Below are 23508 nucleotides of genomic sequence, written 5' to 3' on the forward strand. Positions count from 1 at the left end.
GGTCCCACCCACATATTTGAGACTCAGAGGATTTTGATAGTAAACAGTATGAGCATCCACAAAACCTTGGGTAAGGGCTGATCCTTTCTGTAAAGATGAACAAACAAATGCTAGACATACGAAAAACTCAGCACTTGAAGAAAATGAGACTGTATCATTTAGAGTATGCCAAATAGTATAAAAAAAGAGAGAAAAGTGGAATTCAGATTCCCAATATGACAAGTGCAGATTGTAAAAATAAAATAAGCTGAGAACAGGAAAGAGTTCTTGAAGTTATAGAATGTGACTGTTAAAAAATTCGGGACTCACTATCAGAATAGATAGTGCACAATACCAAGTTAGCTTGGGAAAAAACCTTGCAGAATTTAGGAAAAAGGTACTTTAAATGAATAGTAAGAGAGCATTTAAAACACAGGAAGGGGGCTTCCCTGGTGGCGCAGTGGTTGTGAGTCCGCCTGGCGATGCAGGGGACATGGGTTCGTGCCCCGGTCCGGGAAGGTCCCACATGCCGCAGAGCGGCTAGGCCCGTGAGCTGTGGCCGCTGAGCCTGCGCATCCGGAGCCTGTGCTCCACAACGGGAGAGGCCACAACAGTGAGAGGCCCGCGTACCGCAAAAAAAAAAACAAAAAACGCAGGAAGGTCTCAAATCTGTGATCGGAGTTCCTGGAAGAGAGAGCAGAGGCAGATGAAGCAATAACTGAAGTAATAGTGGAAGAACATCTCTGAGCTGAGGAACACCTTGAGTCTCAAGGTCAGAGTCTCCACCAGGAATATATTTGAAAAGCATAAAAACCAGGATGCGTTCTGATGAGTTTTCTAAGTATTCAGGGTAAAGAAAAAGCAAGAGAAGTTATCTTTAGGGAAGAACAAGTCAGATTTGCATGAGTTCCTTTCCAGATCCTTAGGAAAAGGAGGTGTTGGGCAATCATAATATAGTCACCTCACACATGTATGTAAATTTCAAATACAGCTGAGGAGCTGAATGAATTATTCTCCCAAATAGCAGCTCAGTTCCATTTATTGGTTTGTTAATGCCTTTGTTTATGTCATATATTACCATTCCAGGAGACTGTATGAGTTTATGCGACCACTGGCATGAGTGCCTTTCATTTAAATGACTGTACAGTATTCATTTGGATGCACCATGATTTGTACAACCAGTCTTTTCCCTGACATTGAACATTTAGGTTATTTCTAGCCTTTCAGTGTCATAAATAACTCCATGAAAGACACTTGTGCATGAGTTAGCTACGTTTTGGATCATTGCCACTAAGAAAGAAATAACTAGTGAGTCAATTATTCCTAGCTTTTTTGAGCAAAAATCATATAAAAATCAATAGGATTAAAATTTTTATTTTGGTTAAATTATTTTTTAAAACAAAGATCTTCCCCGTTTAAATTTAGCTTTAATTAAAGGTGGGAGTGGGCACTAGATTAGAACAGTGGTTCTCAGCTGGGTGTTGGTGGGGTGTATTGGTGGTAGATTTTGCTGTCCGGGGACATGTCAGAAGAGAATTTTGGTGGTCACATCTGGGAGAGGGGGTGCTACTGCCAATCTAACAAGTAGAGACCTGGCGCTGCTGTTAAACATCCTGCCAGGCACAAGAGGGCCCGCAACAATGTTAGTTATCTAGCCCAAATGTCAGCATTGCTGAGGTTGACAGGTTTTACTGCTAACAGAGACATCCTTTGTGTATTTAGGGCCAGTGTTTATGGGTTCTCTCTGCTATAGGAGGGGAACATTTCAGCATCAGAACATCAGTAGAGCCTTATTTTGCCGAATATGATAGACCTAGGGAATAGTTCAACGCTTGCCTTTCCCATCCCCATTTTGAGAAACACCTTGTATTTTATTGCTCACATAAAGTGCTTATAAAATTGTTTATTTTTGTGTCTTGGGTGGTCCTGAAAATGCCTCATCAGTGTCAGATCTAGTTATTGTTGAGATTTGCCTCTACTGTGTGTATTAGAGACCTGCATTTAGCTGCTTGGAAAGAAAATCAGGCAACAACAAACAGGGACTTCCATTTCTCATGTGATGAGAATTCTGGAGATAGGAGTCCAGAGCTGTTACTGTGGCTCCATCAAGTCATAGATGACCCAGTCTACTCTATTTCTGCTTGGCCTTCCTCAGGATGTGCTTTTACCTTGGGGTCACCAGACAGCTCCTGCCCTTTCCCACCCCTCGCCCCCCACATCAGAGCCTGTATTCAACTGAGCCAGCCCTTTTGATCAAAGCTCTCCTGCATCCCAACCTAGTGATTTCTGCTTATTCCCATTATTGGCCAGAACTGTGTCCCATGACTGTTCTTAGTTGTACAAGAGGCTGGGAAATACAGGCTCTTAGTTGGGCTCTTTGTAAGTCAGAAAATACATTCAGAAACCTTTAGTAAGAAAGAATCGATGTTGGAATAGGCAACTAGTACGTAGCTCTGGAGCCACTTTCTAAAGTACTGGGGTTCTTCCTAAATGCACTGAAATTAAAGAAAGGTAAAGGAGAACAAATAATAATGATAACATTAGAAATTTGAGAAAATGAACTCTGTAAGAATTCTCTCTTTTAAAAAAAAGTAACAGAAAATGTATCTGTTTTATGGTGTTGTAAATTAAGATCTTTTCCCTACCCCAATACTTGGGGCCCTGCCCTATTCTTTTTCTGCAATATCAGTAATGATTAGTTATATTGTACATTAAAAAAAATGTTTTTTAGGCTAAAAATTGGAAACAGCAACCAACAGTTGGACTTAACTGTGGAAAATGGGTGTATAAGCATAACAGGAGTACTGAAGAAGGGCTTGTTTAATGCCCTTTTAAAAATTGTTTTATATTTTAGTTGTAGGAGTTTTTTAAAAAAGTATATTCTGGATATTAATCCCTTATCAGATATATGATTTGCAACTGTTTTCTCACAATCTGTGTGTTGCAACAACTTTTTGATGTGATTTTAAAACTACTTATTAGCATTAAGACTGATATTACACTAGTATTTATTACTATTTTAGCTAGTTTATTTTTAAGTAGTATATAAACTAAAGAATATGTGAATGTATGGTTTAAAATTTAAATGGCACAAAAGGTTTCCAATAAAAAGCAGTTAGAATGACAGAAGGTTACTTTGGAAAGCAGAGAGGAGCAGGGTAGAGAAAAGCTGTGTCTGATGTACTTTATACCTTTTCTAAGAGAAGAAATTTGAAACAAATATGGCAAAAGTGGTAACATGTTTAATCTCACTGGTGGGAACATGGGGTGTCCTATTATCTATATTTTTTTGTTTGAAATATTTTATAATTAAAGCAAATTTTTAGTTATATAAATTTCTACCCTCCCCTAGATGTTCAGTCCCCCAGTCTTCTGCCCCACAAGTTACTAGTATTTTGACTCCTTCTAGAATTATTCATTGTGTTCTCAGGCATAGTTATGTTTGAGTGGATGGAGTTGGGAGCTACTCAACGTCTTTCATACCTTTTTCACAGTGTGTCCTTGAGACCAGCCCACACAAGTGTTTGCAGCACTTGTGTCCCTTTCCTGGTTCCCTCCTGTCCCCCTAGCTTCCCCTCACCTCTGCTTTACTCCTGCAGGGCACTGAGGTTGCTGCCAGTTTTCCACTGTTACGTACAGTGAACATCCTGGTACACACAGGTATATGGCTGTATGCGATATAAATTCCTGGAGGCAAAATTGGTGGCTCAAACTTATAACCTTATCAAATTGTTCTCACAGAAACATTACAGCAGTATGCGCTCTGCAGCAAAGTGTTGGAGCACTTCTTCACTCTCCTCACCTGCCTGATGTTCTTAGAATTTCTTATTCTTGTCAATTATTTTCTCTGCATTTGATGCAGATCTCTCAACATGCATGTTTTAGTATTGTTTTAAATTAATGTTTTTCTTTTATATCAATTATTAACTTGGAATATAAAATTACTTGAACTCTGTAGTGTTTCGACTCTGAAGTGTTTGAGATTATACAGATAAAAGCCAAGACCTGAATGTGTTTGACTTTACCTATAAAACTTATTATTTGACACTTAAAAACTTCTATAATTAATCAGTGGAAATGAAGCTTTATTTATTTTTTCATCCAGTCACAGTAATTTGTTATGATATGCTTTCATGGAAAAGTATTTGAAGCTAAAAGGTAATATTTCTGTCCAACTTATTGTATGAGGCTAGTAGAGCTTTGATACTAAAACTGAATAAATTGTATGGGACAAGAAAATTAGAGGTCAATTCAACTTAAAAATGTAGATACATACATCTTAAAATAATGGTGGTACACCCAAACAATAGAATATCATTCAGCACTAAAAAGAAATGAGCTATCAAGCCGTGAAAAGACATGGAGGAACCTTAAATGCATATCTAAATGAAAATCTATTATTGTAATTCAATACATTACCAGATTAAAGGAGAAAAGTTAAATATCCATGAATGCAGGGTAAACATTGAGTAAAATTCAACACCCATTCATGATGAAAGAAACATTTAGTAAACTAGAAGTTACTGAGGGGAACCTTCTTAACCTGAAAAGGGTATCCACCAGAAACCTAAAGCAAATATTACACTTAGTGGTTAAACCTTAGAAGCAGTTCTTTCAAAATCAGGGAAAAAATATTTCTATTTGACATTGAATAAGAGGTCCTAGCCAATGCAATTAGATAAGAAAAAGAAATAAGAGGTATGAATGAGAAATACGAAGTATAAGGGAGACAGAATTATCACTGTTTGCTGGTATCGAGAGATTCAGAACCAGCTACCAAATGTTAGAGAGCTTAGCAAGATTGCTGGGTGTGAGAGTAGCATTAAAAAGTCAGTAGCGGGCTTCCCTGGTGGCACAGTGGTTGAGAGTCCGCCTGCCAATGCAGGGGATGCGGGTTCGTGCCCCGGTCCGGGAAGATCCCACGTGCCGCGGAGCGGCTGAGACTGTGAGCCATGGCCGCTGAGCCTGCGCGTCAGGAGCCTGTGCTCCGCAACGGGAGAGGCCACAACAGTGAGAGGCCTGCGTAACGCAAAAAAATAAATAAATAAAAAAAAAGTCAGTAGCAACAATTGTAACATGTGTATGTGTGTGTTTCTGTTCCTGTGTGTGTGGCAGATTGCATTTTCCAAAAGGACTGCACCAACGTATGTTGAACCCCCATGCTCTTTGCACAAAGAGGCTGTGATTTCTTGCGCCGAGAGGTGGTCTCTGTTCCCTACTCTTGGGTATTGGAAGGCCCATTGGGTAAAAATATGAGCTAGAAAGTTACCTGTCCTAGGGCTGTTGGGTGGTGGCAGGCAGGACGGTAGGAAAATTACCTGAATAACTTATTTATGCTTAATTTATAAAATTACCTGGTGCCTAACTTTTTTTTTAATGGGTTTATTTATTTATTTAATTTTAGTTTTGGCTGAGTTGGCTCTTTGTTGCTGTGCACGGGCTTTCTCTAGTTGCAGCGAGCAGGGGCTACTCTTCATTGCAGTGCGCGGGCTTCTCATTGCGGTGGCTTCTCTTGTTGCGGAGCACGGGCTCTAGGCACGCAGGCTTCAGTAGTTGTAGCACGTGGGCTCAGTAGTTGTGGCTCACGGGCTCTAGAGCGCAGGCTCAGTAGTTGTGGCACACAGGTTTCATTGCTCTGCGGCATGTGGGATCTTCCTGGACCCAGGGCTTGAACCTGTGTCCCCTGCATTGGCAGATGGATTCTTAACCACTGCACCACCAGGGAAGTCTTGGTGCCTAACTTTTAAAATACTGTTTCTCCAGACATGGTAGTGTGAGCAAAAGCCCAAATTAATTTTTGCTGTTAATGCATACTCTTTGGGGTATGGGTATGCTGTTAATGCATATGGGGTATGCATATGGGGTATGCCTATGGGGTATGCTGTTAATGCATACTCTTTTTTTTGGTATGTTTATGTTTTTGTTTTTGTTTTTGTTTTTGCGTTATGCAGGCCTCTCACTGTTGTGGCCTCTCCCATTGCGGAGCACAGGCTCCGGACGCGCAGGCTCAGCGGCCCAGCCGCTCCACATGTGGGATCCTCCCGGACCGGGGCACGAACCCGTGTCCCCTGCATCGGCAGGCAGACTCTCAACCACTGCGCCACCAGGGAAGCCCCTGTTTCTGTTTTTATCTGAATTCTTAGAATAATGTTCCATTTGGGAGAAAAAGCTGGTCATGATGGATACAGCAAGTAGCTGAGTGCCTAGTGCAGGCATACTGGCACAGAAGTTCTTCTGTAGTGGAATACCAAGAACCATAAGGGTCCTAAAATGAGCATTTGTAGCTCTAGAAATAAAATTTGAGAATACCGGGGCTCAGAATAAAGTAACAGTTATATGGCATGAAGATAAAGAAATAGATTAAAATTTTAAGATAGAAGCTCTGAAATATAGGTAGATAATATTCAGAGAGTTTAGTTGGAAATTTGAGTATGATGTGGTAACCTTAGCTTCCTCCTTTGCATCAGTTGTCACATGAACTGTTAACGTTGCTGTAGGTGTTGAACATGGCAGGGCAGTGAACGTGTATGAGAGCAGAGCCTTCTGCTTGAAGGACCTTGGTTCAGTCCTGGGGTCTCACACTCACTAGCTGTGGGACCTTTGGTAGATCATTTAACTCCTGAAAGCCTGTCACCCCTGACATACAAAATGGGGAAGATAATCTTTCCCACTGGTGTTATGAGAACTGAATGAGGTCACGTCGATGATGTGCTTTGCATAGTACTTGACCTATACTAAGTGCTCAGTGAAAGTTATTCATTCATTCATTCATTCATTCATTCATTCATTTATTTATTTATTTTTGCGGTACTGGGCCTCTCACTGCTGTGGCCTCTCCGCTGCGGAGCACAGGCTCCGGATGCGCAGGCTCGGTGGCCATGGCTCACAGCCCCAGCAACTCCGCGGCATGCGGGATCCTCCCGGACCAGGGCACGAACCTGTGTCCCCTGCATCAGCAGGTGGACTCTCAACCACTGCGCCACCAGGGAAGCCCGAAAGTTATTTTATACTGGCTGGGAAAGTATCTGTTTTGCTATATAAAATTTAAGAGAAATATTAAAATATATTTTTGTTATTTTAAGGAAATTCGCAGTGAGTCCCATGACTATCCTCATAGAGTGGCCAAGTTTCCAGAAAACAGAAATCGAAACAGATACAGAGATGTAAGCCCATGTAAGTACTTGTGGGGGGTGTGGGTGTGTGTGTCGTCGGAGGCGGGACATGGTGGAAAAGGTTGGGGTCGGGGTTGGTAAGTATGGTGATTTTTTTTTCATACTAATGTAATATATGTTCTTTAAAGAAAATTTTCAAGGCATAAAATAGTAGAAGGAAGGAAAATTGCCCATAATTATTTCCTCCTCCAACACATTAATTGATGTATTTCTTACCAGCCTTTTTTCTTACACACGATTTTTCTCTTTTCAAAATAATTGTAATCATATATGTGTAGTCATATATATCTACTTCTTTTCATATTATTCCATAGCTTTTATAAGTATTACTTAAAATATTTATTGGTGTAATTCTTTTCCCCCGAATTACAAAAGTAGTGTGTATTCACTACTACTTGAAAAGTTTTAAAACATAGAAATGTGTAAAGAAAAAACTCTCATCATTTAAAAACAAGCAAATACTATTGGGTTTATATTCTTTTGGTATTTGTCTGTGTAAATGTGTATGTACATTCTTTTAAATTCAGCTGGAATCCTGCACGCACTGACCTGCAGCTTTTCTCCCGTGTGGTTGCATGTTGTAGACGTTTCCTGTCCTGAACAGTCTTTTAGTGGCTTCCACAGTGGCTTTGGGCAGGTCAATCTTTATGTAACAGTTCCCTGTGGTTGGACTTAGATTCTGCTGTGCGTGTGCATGTATGTGCACGCGCGTGCGCGCACACACACACACACACACACACACATAGGGTTTTGTGAACAGTTATAACACCAGAGCTTTAAAAATGTGTTCATCAAGTGATTTTATTTTTGTTCTGATCGATCCCACCTTCAGATATTGAATTAGGCTGCCTTACTGCTCAGAGGATTCGCATGTTTGGTTTCAGTGGGTGAGCGTAGGCATCCTCTTTAGGGCTGCTGGTGTGCTGCATTTGTGTTCGATGCCAGGTGCTTCCTCATGGGCCTCACGCTCCACTATCACCTCTCTTCTTCATAGCTTCAACCTCTTTCTAATAACTCTCTTCCCTTATTATTCAGATGTGCTCCAATCTCTTCCGACCTCAACCCCCATATCGCACTCCAGCTATCGCTTTGTCACCTACACAGACACAGGCATGTGCACGCGCGCACACACACATACACACACACACACACACACACACACACACACACACACACACACAGAGAGAATCTTAGAAGCGTGCACCACCCTGTCTCTCTCCACTCTCATCACCCACGCGTTCTTCAGCCGTGGTTCTACCCCAGCCTCCCCACTGAAACTTTTATTCTAAAGTACTGTGCGCTTTCTAGTTTTCTAATGCAATGAGGGACTTTCCATCGGTGTTTTTTCTTAGCCCTCTGTGACTTCCGACATTGTCAACCGTGCCTTCCTTCCCTAAGTCCATATTTTTCTTGATTTTGCTGTTACTTCTCTGGCTGATCACGCCTTTTCAGAACTTCTCTTCCTCAGTTGCCTTTGTCTTCAGGGCTCTGTCTCTGCCTGTGTCTCCCCCTCTTCTACTTGTGTGAATGGCCTCATTTTCTGTGAGTTCAGTTGCCATCTCTCTGCTTCTGACCCCAGATCTCATCTGCAGCCTACGTCTCTATTCTCAGCTACAGACCCACTTATGCACTTCTCTGTCTTGATGTGCTGTAGCCACCTCAGGCTCAGAATTCCTTCCCCACAGTCCCTCAGTCCCAGCCCTAATCTGTTCTTTCTGCTTTATCCCCATGTTCATAAGGGCTACCACTAGCCGCACACTTGCTGCAGCTAGAAACTCAGACCTCTCTTCCCTCATTCAGCTCCCACATCTGGTTGGTGACTAAGTAATTATAATTCCATTTCCACAGTATATTTCAAATCTGTTCTCTGTTCATACTGGCTTGGTTCAGGCCTGGGTTATTACAGCAGCCTCTTAACTGGTCTCTATTCTGTTCCCACCTCAGTCCGAACCCCACACGGTATCCAGAGCAATCTTTGTGTGATGCAAGTCTGTCCTCCACTCCTGTCTTCAGTCATGCTCCTCAGTTTTATGAAAAGTTAAAGTGCTTTAGCGTTACCACACAAGGCCTTTTGTAGCCATTTTCCTACAAATTGTTTGTTTTGGTGACTCACTTGGCACCAACATGCCCTGTTTTTAACAGTTTTCGAATGTCATTCCCGTTTGGAATAGGTTTCCTCTCTCTTTGACCGACTTCACTCAAAGTCCTCTTCCCCCAAATACCATCTAAACAACCACTTCCCGGGGTGTTATCCTCATACAGGAGAGGAGGTCATGGAGCTGGTGACTTCCACTAAATCCAGGTGAACCTGGGAATAGGTATTTTTTCAAAGTTCCTGAGGTGATGCTGGTATACCTTTCTTGATTGAGAGTCGTTAGATCATTTCCATACAGAGTCCTGTACAGTTGTTGGCTTGGTTCAGAAAACGTGTATTGAAAACTAGCTGCATGTCCGCCATTGTGCTGTGCCTGAGAGGACTGTGAGTCCACACGCCCTGCCTGCCAACAACATACGTGCAGTGTGGGGCGGGGTGTGTGTGTGTGTACGTGCCTGCTGTGCTTTGTGTGTCAGGAGATGGCACAGTGCTGGTGGAGCCGAGAAGAGGCACTCAGCTCTGCTTAAGGAGTTAGGGGCGGCTTTTAAGATAATTTTTTTTTTTTTACTTTATTAAAATAGTCTTTTAAACCAGCAGTTATTTTTCATATAAAGAATTTCTAAACATCCATACAGGAAATAAACATAGATAATACTGAGTGCAAAGCAGACAATGACATGTTTGCAAGCAATCAAAAGGAATTGTTTTTCGTTTGTTTGTTTTTAATTCAGAATCACAGATCTTTCTAGATTTTGATTCATCAAGTCTGGAAATATATTTTTAAACAAACTCCTTACGTGATTCTTATATGCCCAGCTTGAAACTACATTTGAAGGTATGAATATGAGGTACATATTCAAAGAGGGGTATTTTGTGGGGTGTTACTTTCCTCTAATATTTATTTATTTATTTATTTATTTTGGCTGTGCCGGGTCTTAGTTGCTGCTCACAGGATCTTCATTGTGGTGTGTGGGCTTCTTAGCTGTGGCATGCATGCAGGATCTAGTTCCCTGACCAGGGATTGAACCCAGGCCCCCTGCATTGGGAGCTCAAGAGTCTTAACTCTCTGGATAGCCAGGCAGGTCCCAAAGAGGGGTATTTTGAAATAGAAAGAATTTTAACAAGTCTACAGCCTTTGTATAATTGCCAGGCAGGTCCCAAAGAGGGGTATTTTGAAATAGAAAGAATTTTAAGAAGTCTACGGTCTTTGTATAATTGCCGTGACTGAAAAGATGCCTTATTTGTCTCACTTAACCATGAGGTAATTGTAGAAGAGATTGGCCAGAAGGTGGTTGGTTGAGAAAAGGAAGGTTGTAGTCATCACTTTGAGAATTGTATTTGTACTGTTAGAGACAGCTGCCAGAGTTTGAAATATTCCTTACTATATTTGCTTTGCACGTAGAAATCCCAGTTTACTATTTGATCTAAAAGGAGGTGAAAGAGTAGTTTTTTGTTTTGTTTTTGTGGTAAAAACACATACCATAAATTTACCCTTTTAACAGTTTTTAGGTGTCCATCACGGTGTTGTTGGCTGTATGCACAATTGTTGTATGACAGCTCTTGTCATCTTGTGTGACTGAAACCCTACCCCCTCCCCTAGCCCCTGGCAGTCACCATTCTACTTCCTCTTTCTCAGAGTCTGATCACTTCGGGTGCCTCATAGAAATGGAATCATATAGTGTTTCTTTTGTGATTGGCTTCTTTCACATAGCATAATGCCCTCAAGGTTCATCCATCAGTGTTTAAAGTAACACATGGACTTCTGATTCCAGTAATGTGGCAGGTTAGATAGTCCATAGTTTCTTACTGCCACAAAACAAGAAGATTCTCAATAAACACACTTTTTAAATAAATTGCTAGGTGGGGAGGAAGTAAGGAAGACATCCAGGCTTTCTGTGCTCCCCACCTCCTAAAAAAAGATTTCAGCAAATGGCAGAGCTACTCTGAATACACATGGCAGTATCAGCTGTGACATTTGTATTCACCTAATAAAATAGTCTCAAGGTATATAAGGCAAAAATGAATAGAATTACAGAAATAAATTGACACTTCTATATTCACAGACTTTTTTTCATTTATTTGGTTAATTTATTTTTATTTTTGGCTGTGTTGTGTCTTCGTTGCTGCGCGTGGGCTTTCTCTAGATGCGGCGAGCGGGGGCTGCTCTTCGTTGCAGTGTGCAGGCTTCTTAATGCGGTGGCTTCTCTTGTTGCGGAGCACAGGCTCTAGGCGCGCAGGCTTCAGTAGTTGTGGTGCGTGGGCTCAGTAGTTGTGACTCGCGGACTCTAGAGCGCAGGTTCAGTAGTTGGGGCGCACGGGCTTAGTTTCTCCGCGGCATGTGGGATCTTCCTGGACCAGGGCTTGAACCTGAGTCCCCTACATTGGCAGGCGGTTTCTTAACCACTGGGCCACCAGGGAAGCCCGTTCACAGACTTCTTAAGGCAAAATATTAGTAAAGAAGTAGAAGATTTGGACCACACAGTTAAGCTTTATTTAATAAGAAAAATATATAAGACGTTATATATAGAACCTATTCTCCAACAATTAGAGAATTCACATTCTTCTAGGACTTACATGAAATATTTGTAATTGACTAGGCTGTGGAAGTAACTCTTAAAACAGTTTAAGAATTACTGTCTTACAGGCCATGTTCTTTGACCGTAATGCAATTAAATTATAGATTATTAATAAAAAGATAAAAATTCCTATAAATTTGGAGATGTAAAGATTTCTAAATGATTCATGGGTTAAGAAGAAATCATAATGGAAACTTAAAAGTGAACAATAGGTAAAATTCTACTTATCAGAACTTGCATAAAGCAGCAAAAAGGGTACTGCAAAAAAATATGCTGTCTTAAATGTTTGTATTAAAACAAAAGGCTGAAAATTAAAGTGCTAAGTGTCTAACCCAATTTAGAGTAAAAGTAACAGAATAAAACCGCCTCCCCCCAAAAAAAGCAGAAAGGAAATAATACAAAAATAAAAGAAGAATAGAAATCAAAGGACCAAACAAAACCAAATTATTAGTTCCTTGATAAGACTAATAAACTGGCATGATTGGGCAAGAAAAATAAAACAAACATAGAAACCAGAGAGACAGGGACTTCCCTGGTGGTCCAGTGGCTAAGACTCCATGCTCCCAATGCAGGTGGCCCAGGTTCAATCCCTGGTCAGAAAACTAGATCCCGCATGCCTCAACTAAAAAGATTCCACATGCCTCAACTAAAAAAATCCCACATTCCACAACAAAGATCCTGCATGCCACAACTAAGACCCAGCGCAGCTAAATAAATAAATAAACAAACACATACATACATACATACAGTAAATATTTAAAAACAAAACAGAAACCCCAGAAAGACAGAGACAGGTGCATATAAACAGCATTAGGAGAAAAAAGGGAAACATCAATACAGATGTAAAAGGAATTAAAAAGCTAGAGTACTGCAAACAATTATGGCAATAAATGTGATCAGTTAGAAGAACTGGAACAGACTCTTGGAAAAATAGAATTTACCAACACAGATTAAAGGAGAAGTAGAGTCTAAGTAGACCTGTGACAGCTAAATAAATTAAATTAATTAAAAAAATGTTTCCACTAAGAAAACACTGGGACTAGATGCTTTAACAGGTGTGTCTTTTTAAAATAAATTTATTTATTTATTTTATTTATTTTTGACTGCGTTGGGTCTTTGTTGCTGCGTGGCACTTTCTGTAAGTTGCGTTGCGGCAAGCGGGGGCTGCTCTCCATTGCGGTGAGCGGGCTTCTCATTGCAGTGGCTTCTCTTGTTGCAGAGCACAGGCTCTTAGGCGCGCAGGCTTCAGTAGTTGTGGTCCACGGGCTTAGTTGCTCCGCAGTGTGTGGGATCTTCCTGGACCAGGGCTCGAACCCGTGTCCCCTGCACTGGCAGGCGGATTCTTAACCACTGCACCATCAGGGAAGTCCCAACAGGCGTGTCTTAATAATAATAAAAACTCTTCCCGAGAACAGAAAAAGAGAATACGCCTCAATTCCTTTTGTGAGGCTATTAGATAATTTGGATGTCCAAACCAGAAAAGTTTAGTGAGAGGAATAAAAGTTACAGGCGTATCTACGTCATGAATGTAGATGTAAAAATCCTAAAGAAAGGTTAGAAAACTGAATACAGTAGTGTCTGTATTAAGTTTATTTTAGCAATGTAAAGGTGGCTTAGAATTAGACAGTCTTATAAATGTAATTAACCTTAGTAACAAGGCAAAGGAGAAAAAGCCATATGAATATCTCGATAGATGCAAAAAGATTATTTAAAGTCAGTTCTTGCTCCTGATTAAAAACAAATAACGTATTAAACTAGAAACAGAAGGAAACTTCTGTAACTAACATGAGAGGACACCTACAGTCACATCACTCTTAATGATAATGTGTTACAAACATTCTTAAAACTCGAGGAGAAGGCAAGGGTGCCCACAAGTACCACTTCCACTTGACATTGTACTTTGGGTCCCAGACACTACAGTAAGAGAAGAATAAGAAACGAAGGCATAAGGATTGGAAACTGCTGCTGTCTAACTAACCCCCTCAGACCCTAACAGTCACTCGCCACGTCTGGAATCGGGAGGCTGACTGGACGCAGGCAGGTCTTGCTCACCATCTCCCAGGCAGCATAGCTCAGGTGGTGGCCGGGCTGGGTCGCCTGGACCCTCACCCAGTGGTAAACCGTCAGCTGCAACACCTGCACATGGCATCTCCATGTGACCTGGACTTCCTCACCGGTAGCCCCTGAGTTGCAGGAGTGAGCATCCTTGGAGTCTAGCCGGGAGCTGCACTGCCTGTGTCACCTCTCCTTTGAAGTCACACATCACCTGCACCACATTCTGTTCATTAGGGCGAGGTACCACGTCATCCGGGTTCAAGAGGGGAGAGTTGTCACAAAGAACTGTGGGCATGTTTCAAAACCACTACAGTTATGAATTATATGGTTTTTTTCTTCATAGATAATCCAGAAAATTCACAGACAAGTAATTAATAAACATTTTGATAGTCTCAGAATTACAAGACAATAGACTTTCAATTTATGAAAACAGATTTTTATACATGACAAGAATGTGTTTGTCATCTTTCTTGCTAAGCACACTTAGATAAAAACTATTGTATAATAGTAATCAGAATAAGTATAGATATAACTTAAATGTTATGGTAACTGTTCTGTAAATATTTGCTAACATTCTTCCTCATCACATCTAAAGTTTAAAAATAAAGAGTGGGACTTCCCTGGTGCCTGCCAGTGCAGGGGACATGGGTTCGAGCCCTGGTTCAGGAAGATCCCACATGCCACAGAGCAGCTGAGTTCATGCGCCACAACTACTGAGCCCGTGTGCCACGACTACTGGAGCCTGAGTGCCACAACTCCTGGAGCCCGTGTGCCTAGAGCCCATGCTCCACAACAAGAGAAGCCACTGCAATGAGAAGCCCATGCATTGCAAGGAAGAATAGCCTCTGCTCACCACAACTAGAGAAGGTCCTCGCATAGCAATGAAGACCCAACGCAGCCGTAAATAAATAAACTGATTAATTAATTAATTAATTTTTAAAAAGTCATTAAAAAATAAAGACTAAATGCACTTATTCTCAAAATCCATTGTGTAGACAGCTCTTTTACTTAAAAGTTTTCTCATTAACTGTTAGGATTTTGACCTTTGGTTCTATCTCCGTTTTTAGTTTTTGGTGAAGAGTTCTTAACATGATATCAAAAGCACAATCCATAAAAGAAAAAATATCAACAAATCGGACTAAACCAAAATTTAAAACTTTTGCTTTGTGAAAGACCCCGTTAGTAGGATGGAGAGACGAGGACAGAGTGGGAGAAAATATTTATAAACCACAAAGAACTCATATCTAGAATATATACAGAACTTTGAAAATACAGCAGTAAAAATCCACAACAGTCCAGTTCAGAAATGGGCAGAAGATGATGAACGTAGATGGCACATAAGCACACGAAAAACATCACTAACCATTAGGGAAAAGCAAATTAAAACCATGGTGGTGAGTGATTGTGACACACATACTAGAGGAGTTGAAATGACAGGGCTGCAGACTCCAAGGATGTGGAGAAGCTGGATCTCCTACACAGCGGGGAGAACAGAGGACGGTGGATGGTGCGGCTGCTCTGGAACATGGTGTGGCAGCTTCTTGATTACCTTATATGACGCAGCCGCTGCACTACTGGACATTTATCTCCGAGAATTGCGATCTTATGTCCACACAGAAATGTGAACATGGGTGTTCAGAGCAGCTTTGTTTGTAAGAGCTCCAAATTGGAAACGACCCAAGTGTCCATCAGTGGGTAAGTGGTCAACACACCGTGATTCTTTTGTTCCTGCCGTGGGAAGCTCCCCGTGCCCTGCAGCAGCTTGGGTGGGCCCCAGAGGACTCCCACTGAGCAGAGTCCAGTCTCAAGGTTACCTCCTGCGTGATTCCATTTATACAGTGTTCTGGGAATGGTGCCGCCGTTACGGGAGAGGGCAGATCACTGGGTCAGGACGGGGCCGGGGAAGAGAGACTCTGAAGGGGGCACAGAGGAGCTTGTGGTGGTGGGTGCATGAGTTTGCACACGCGATAAAACCGCTCCACACGAGTGATGCCTGCAAAAGAAGAGACGGGGATCAGGTCTGAGGGTTATTCCAGTGTTTTTCCAGGTTTCTGGATTTCACAGCCTTCCTGAATCGGGTCCTGGGTAGGGCACTGTGCGAGGCGGGGGTGGGATGCAGTGAACTTGTCAGGGTCCCTGGCCATGCCGATGGCTGAGGCCTGGGCGCTGAGCGGGCTGGAGCCTCGTCACGGCAGGCCCCACCTGTAGCCACCGCGTCATGTGGACAGCTCTGGTGTTGGAGCTGCGCCGGGGCTGCAGGGAGAGCCCTTAAGTCAGTGAGGAAGCCGGGCACATCCTCCAGGACCATCCATTGTACTCAGAACGGGCATTGGGGGAAGGAGTGGTTGATATATTAAAATACAGATACATAGCAAAGTAGAATTTTTAAGTTTCTGTAAATTTTTAAGATAAAATAGGACTTTTTGAGGAGTTCTGTACTTGACACGTTTAGGGTATAAATGAGGGTCAGTCAGTAGAAATAGTGGTGAAGGACGAGTGTAGTCTGGCTGTTTCCTCTTAACGGATGAGAAAGAGGCCCAGGAGACCAGTGCTGGGTTTCGGGTCCTGGGCCCGCACCTCCGGGGGCCGCCCTGCTCCGTGCAGGTCACAGCGGCTTCTTCGGCCATGGGGACCAATGGAGCCAGAGCAGACCCCAGGGCCACGCCCACGCCCCTTCGCCTCCCTCACTGTTCTCTCTCATCTGGCCACATGATTCCAGTTGCCCCTACTAAAAAGTCCTGAAGCTTTCTGAGCTCTTGTTTTTTGCTGAATTACTTTACTCCTCAAGTCAGTTGTAGTTTCATCTCCTGTTGACATTTAGAGTGTTTTAATAGTGACATGTCATTCTAAAAAAATTCTACCACAGCTTAACAGTTTGAATATGAACATTTTCTGGAATTCATTGTATAAACAATTCTTGACCACTTGCTAGCCTAAATTGTTATGACACCGTGCTGGTAGGTGCTACGAGAAAACGGAAGTAGAAGCCTCTATTCTCTGATAGTTGGATTTAGGAGTTTAGACTAATGAATCAGTACAGGATCTCTCAACTCTGAACCTAAGTTTCAGGCGCTTCTCTTTCCTTCGTTCACGGGGCTTGTGCCGCAGTCGCCATCCCCAGACGTGAGGCACGTACCTATCACAAAGCCTTCACTCTTCTCTGTGCGTGGCACACTCTTGACCCAAATATACATGTGGCTGACCTCCTCTAAGTCTTTGCTTCAGTGTCACTGTCACAGTGAGGCCCAACCTGACCACCTGTTTAGAATTGCAACCTGCCCCCCTTCCCAGCACAGCTGCCCTTTACTCTGCTCTTTTTTCCCATAGGGTTTATTACTGTATAACGTGATAAAAATACTTAATTATTTTGCTTATTGCTGTCTCCCTTGCGAGAAGGTAAGCTCCCCAGGAGTGTGGATGGGTTCCAGGGGCCTGGGTTTGTGGATGAAAGGGAAATACCATTTGTCCCCCAACCCCCTCTCCCTTCCTTTCTCCTAGAAGGAGAGATCTGAGCTTCAAGGAAAGTGGTGAGCTGCTCACTGATTGTGTGAGGCCAAAGCGTGGTGTGTCTTGTTTTTTAATTTATTTATTTATTTATTTATTTTTGGCTGCATTGGGTCTTCATTGCTGCAAGTGGGCTTTCTCTAGTTGGCGGCGAGCAGGGGCTACTCTTTACTGTGGTGCATGGGCTTCTCATTGTGGTGGCTTCTCTTATTGCAGAGCACAGGCTCTAGGTGCACGGCCTTCAGTAGTTGTGGCTCGTGGGCTCTAGAGCACGGGCTCAGTAGTTGTGGCTCGCGGGCTCAGTAGTTGTGGCTCGCGGGCTCTAGTGCACAGCCTCAGTAGTTGTGGTGCACCGGCTTAGTTGCTCCACGGCATGTGGGATCTTTCCGGACCAGGGCTCGAACCTGTGTCCCCTGCATTGGCAGGCAGATTCTTAACCACTGCGCCACCAGGGAAGTCCCATGTCTTGTTTTATAGATGTTGTCGAAGAGGAAATGTGTCCGTGTTCAAGCGACAGTGGTGACTTTTACCCGTTTTGTAAGGACACCTCCCAGTCTTTCCATCTCAGAGACTCTGGGGTGGGTTCAAGGTGCCCTTTTCAGTTTGGGGATGTGTGGAGGCAGAATTTAACCAGTTAACACTGTCCTGTCAAGTTTAGGAACTTGGAATCATGATGGATTCAGAGAGGTGGACATGTGCAGGCAGCTGGCCCCTCGTTTGGAGGAGGCTGAGCCCACTTGTGCGCTCCACACAGCATTGTTGGTGGCCGGTCCATGCGGCTGTGCCACGGGCCCGGATGGATGGGACTGCCTGAGTGTCAGGCCGTCCTCCTCGTTCCAGCCCGTCCTCTGTCCGCTGCTCGTTCTTTCCTCGAAGCTCAGGTGCTCGTGCGGAGTTGCCAGGGCCTCTCCTCCTCCTGGTCCTTCTCAGCAGCCCCTGTGCTCCTCTTCCTGCTGCTCCTCCTGCTGGAAGCCCCCTCCCCTCCTCTTACCCTGGCCTGCTCCCACCATACTCAGCGCAGCACGGTACGGCACTAGGACTTATTTTTTTTCTTTTAAAAAGCTTGAAACAAATAATGTCTTATCTCTCTGTCCTGGTTGCCTGGCTCCTGGCATGTATGTGTTGACCAAGTGTGGAAGGTGGTCAGTTTAAAGAGCACATCGTCTGGTGGGCGGGATGTGCAGGAGGGGGGCTTCCATCAGAGAAGGGAAGTCCTGGGCCAGGCCTTCAAGAGGTGAGGTGTGTGTGAAGAGATGGAGGCGGAAGTCATCCCTGAGGCAAAGAGCAGGGTGGGCGGCGATGCCGGGGAGGATCTGGGGCGTCTCTGGGCCTCTGCTGCTGCTTCTCTAGGGTGTGATCGAGGCTGATGACTTGACTGGCCCGAGTGTCAGCAAAACGTGCACAACACGACTCAGGGTATGAGGGGTGAGGATGGAGATCAGCGAGCACCTGACACGTCCCAGGAGTGAAAAGTCCTGCACAGCCGTTGTGGTTGGTTATGTCGTCAGAAAAGGAACCGTTCAGCTCGTATGGTTTTACTTTGCTGAGGAGACAGCTGAGATGCTGACCCTCTGCACGATGGCTTGTTGCTTCTCCACTGACATGGCCACGCCAATGCTGAGACGGGGGTTTAGCCCTAGCTTTGCTTTTGGCTCATTGCTTGATTTATGAGAGAAAATTCGTGTTATTTGTGCCTCCAGTATCTACTTGTAGAATTAAAGAGAGTTGACACATCTGTCAGATGCTTACATTCTTGGCTGGGAAGCGCCACATGGTGTGGAAATCAGTGCCGAACGCTTACTGTCCCCCATTGAGAATGGAGCCTGAAGCAGGAAGTCTGTTAAAGCTGTGCTGATAGTCAGTCTTCTGCCCAGTTTCTGTTCATTGTTCTTGATCTCTGCCTTGGCATAAATGTGAGCCCTTCCTGTTTGACCTGGGAGACTTTCCATAAGGAGATGTCTTTACAATAATGAAAAAACGTGAAACTGGGGGGCTGGGGGGGTGGGATGGGGGAAAAAAGCTCATTGTGACAGTATTGAAAGAGGAAGCTAATCTGTGTTGTCAGCTCAGGCCACAGCTAGAGCCAGTCATTTCTTGACAGATGAAGCCATTTCTCAGAAAACAGGCTGTTTGCGGGTGGGAGGTGCGGGGACTCATGGTTGGAAGTTTGCCTAATCCAGCTCATTGCCACAGTCCATGGGGTGTGCATTTCTTCCCTCACCCCGATGATGCCACTGTGGAGAAAAGTATGCATTCTTGATCGTCCTGCTGGTGGTGTTATTAGATGTTGAGAAATCAGATTTCCTGTGAGTTGTGGTTTGGCTGCTTTTTTGGCCTCTCCTGCAATGCAGTTTGAATCATCTTCATTTTCTCCCTTTGCTGCATCCTTTAAAAGATAAGGAAGAGGGGGATAACCATACACTTAGAATGATGATAAAGTGCTGATGGCCCCGATGTTGTGGGACTCTGATCTGGTAGTCTCATTTTCAGAGATTCTTAGGCAGGATCAACTGCTTTGGGGAGAGGAGAAAGCTTGTAACTTCCTGGGTTTTTTTCTAACTCAGAAGTCGGAAGTTTGGTTTGGAGTGAACCGTTCACAGGTTTGGGGCTGACCAGTCGTGACGGGCAGGGAGAGGAGACACTTGACCTCAAGTGTTAAGGGGACCCATGTCACCCTCACAGATATTTCAGACCAGACAGTAAGTGGTTCTTCGTGGGAAAAGAGGCTTTGTCTCTCTTTGTTATCATTGCCAGAGAATATAAATCATTAAGTCACAATTACTCATAAAAAGGCTTTGATAGTTTCACTTCCTGAAATGTTTATACTTAACTTGGTAGATAGTGTTAAAGTGATATGTTTTATTTAACACAAGAAACTCTTACGTTTTTTACTCTACACAGATTCTCTTCTGAATCAAAAAGTTACATGCTTTGCATTTTTTATTAATCTTCTTAATGGAACAGAAGAATTAAAATGATGTTAGATGTAGCTGAAAGTTTAAAAATATCAGTCCTGAGGAGAAAACATAGGTTCAGCCAACACTTGTAGCCAGTTCTAAATAGATAGACTTTTCCCAAGGATTACCTTCCTTTTGGGGGGTGCCTTTCAGGTAACACCCTGCTCCCCTACTGGTCAGCACGCGGGCTCCAGGGAACGGGTCTGGGGGTGTGTGATTCATGTTTTTAATGAGCTGGAGTGACACCAGGTATAGATGTTAACACTGGAGAGAAAATAACAGTGAACCCAGTTCAAAGTCCTGAAGGCAGGGTGTCAGATACCCTTAAAACACCCCTGAGGTCTTTCTCCAGGCTTATGGAAGGGTCTGGATGACTTGCCGGATAACTGAATTCCCAGCGCCCTGTAGGGGAACCTTCCCAGTGCCTATGGATTCTTGCTTCTTTTGCCAAATTGCTTTTTTCACTTGTGAGATAGATATGATTAGTCTCCGGGGTTTCTGTTCTTTCTGTGATTACAGCATGAGGAAATACGTTCCTTTAGTATTATATTTTGGCGGAACTTGAATTTTAGGGATTGTGTAGCATTCTGAAAGCATGCATTATTCTTCTGATAAGTGTTATCTAGGAGGTGTATGGTCTTTATTTTGTTAATTATGTAGCTGACTTTTTTACTCTCTCACGTAACAGTTAAAGAGTGATCAAACTGTTAAAAAAAAATGACTGTTAAAAAAAAAAGTGACTGTTGACATCATCTTTCCGAGAACACTAGTATAAGTGATTTACTATAACAAGACCTTCGCTTTTCCTGTTTGCACATGACGTGTAATATTTACAGAGGTCTTGGGTTCAATCCAGCAGAAACATCTCACATAAATTGATGTGTGGAACTAAAGCCATTTAACATTTTCTTTCACATGGAGGTAATGTGAACAGTTTTTTTACTTTAAAAGTGGGGGAGAGAATGGTTGTTTGGTATTGCCTTGAGGGGAGCAGTTTACAATAGAACGTTTTCTCTAGTTAGACATCAAACATGCATGTAGGTTATAATTCAGTCATATGCCTCTGCCTGTCATATATTTAGAATTCTGAGTTAACGCTAGTTCTGTTATTATACGTGTGCTTCCTCTCGCAGTGTCTTCTCTTCCCTTCCCTCCAAAATGATATAGGTAAAGTTTTGTGCTCCACGTATTTAAATTAGCATCAATTCTAAATCTGTGAGATTTTCACTTTAAAAAACTAGTATATCTAAAATGTTATAACACAATCTAAGTAATGAAGTATCTTTAGTTGTCTTTTAAAGAATTGGAATATTCCAAGTGTGTTAAATATAGTTTAGCACTTGATCTAATTATATAATTAAGTGCTAAAAATTATTTATATATAGTTGAATGCACATCTGTTGAATGAAGAAAATGAAATGTAGTTACTGTGGGGATCTGGTCTTATTTATTTGAGGCCATTGTTGTTGTTGTTTTTTTGCGATACGCTGGCCTCTCACTGTTGTGGCCTCTCCCATTGCGGAGCACAGGCTCTGGACGCGCAGGCTCAGCGGCCATGGCTCATGGGCCTAGCCGCTCTGCGGCATGTGGGATCTTCCTGGACTGGGGCACGAACCCACGTCCTGTGCATCGTCAGGCGGACTCTCAACCACTGCACCGCCAGGGAAGCCCAAGGCCATTGTTTTTTGTAGGTAGACTTATTAGTTCTTAGGCATCAAGAAGCTTAACCATCCTTTTACTTTTAGGAAGATAGGTGCTTTATTTCTTTTACTATGTTTTACTCTTTGGTCAATTTTTCTAGTTAAACAACAGCTAAACTACCACTAACAGAAGCACTTCCTTCTAACACACAGTAACAAACAAAAGGATTTCATCTTTGTACTTTCTTTTAAAAAAGGGAGTAATTTGGGGGACTTCCCTGGGGGTCCAGTGGTAAAGAATCCGCTTTACAATGCAGGGCACGCAGGTTCGATCCCTGGTCAAGCAACTAAGATCCTACATGCTGCGGGGCAACTAAGCCCATGTACCACAACTACTGAGCTCACGTGCGTCAACTAGAGAGCCTGTGTGCCGCAAACTACAGAGCCCATGTACCCTGGAGCCTGCGTGCCACAACTAGAGAGAAGCCCGTGCACTGCAATGAAAGATTCTGCATGCCTCAACAAAGATCCCGTGTGCCGCAACTAAGACCTGAGGCAGCCAAAAATAATAAATAATCTTTTTAAAAAATAGTAAAAAGGGGAGTAATTTGGGATTTGACTCTACTGGGGTGCCAATTTATTTTTCTTTGTCTCTTCTATCATTTTATAAATATCCAGAAAATTAATATTAAAATAAAAAAGAAATGCAAGTTTGAAATGACGGTATGATTTGTCATGCTCTGTTTCAGATGATCACAGTCGTGTTAAACTGCAAAATGCTGAAAATGATTATATTAATGCCAGCTTAGTTGACATAGAAGAGGCGCAGAGGAGTTACATCTTAACACAGGCAAGTGGTGTGATGTGCAGCCGATGCCTGACCGCCATTCTTGTGATTGGCCTTCTTTAAAACACCAGCAAAAAGTGTGTCCTGACTTCTTTTGGAGATGAAACGCTATTTCAGTTTTTTCTGTTGTTATGTAATGAATGGTGTTATAATGTTTTGCAGCTGTGTATATTTCAGATAAAAGTAATCTTCAATGTTACACGTTCTCTGAAAGAAAGTTGTTCATGAAATTTGGCTAGGCCGGTTCTCTTCTGGCCAGTTGTCCTCCTTGCTTTATATTGAATATTTGGTACAAAGCCTTGGTTTGTTGATGCTTTGTTACTTTCTGCTTCTCTTTACATCACTTGAATCAGAAAGAGAGGCCCTTTGAAAGCTCTTCTCTGCCCCGCCCTGGCGTGTATTTTCAGAGTGTGGACAGCCCTTGGATGTCAGGGCAGGTGAGGGTGTGAGCCAGGTGCCCAGACAACCAACAGGGCGGCCCAAGAGCCTGCTGCCCCTTTGGCCTCCTGCCCGATTGCGTCTCAGCACACCGGCCACACCCATGTTCCAGGAGCACTTTTCTTCCACTCTGAGATAGCAGAAATGATTTTGGTTTATCCACACCAGCTACCTTTTGTTTATCTAATAATAGATTTAATTAACAGTGCTCTCATTTCCCTCAGTTAATGAATTTTAAATATTCA

At 42.9% G+C, this 23508-nt stretch overlaps 1 protein-coding gene across 3 annotated transcripts in view; it reads left to right on the top strand.

Moving 5' to 3' along the window:
* Positions 1-23508, top strand: part of PTPN2 (protein tyrosine phosphatase non-receptor type 2) — a 76765-nt gene that overhangs the window by 18802 nt on the left and 34455 nt on the right. For all 3 annotated transcript variants that reach the window (XM_060028612.1, XM_060028613.1, XM_060028614.1), the window contains exons 2-3: positions 7062-7152; positions 22728-22828. In XM_060028612.1, the coding sequence (XP_059884595.1) occupies positions 7062-7152; positions 22728-22828 (192 nt within the window). The remainder of the gene's footprint in view (positions 1-7061; positions 7153-22727; positions 22829-23508) is intronic.

Source organism: Delphinus delphis, chromosome 13 (genome assembly GCF_949987515.2).
Source record: "Delphinus delphis chromosome 13, mDelDel1.2, whole genome shotgun sequence".
Taxonomy (NCBI): domain Eukaryota; kingdom Metazoa; phylum Chordata; class Mammalia; order Artiodactyla; family Delphinidae; genus Delphinus; species Delphinus delphis.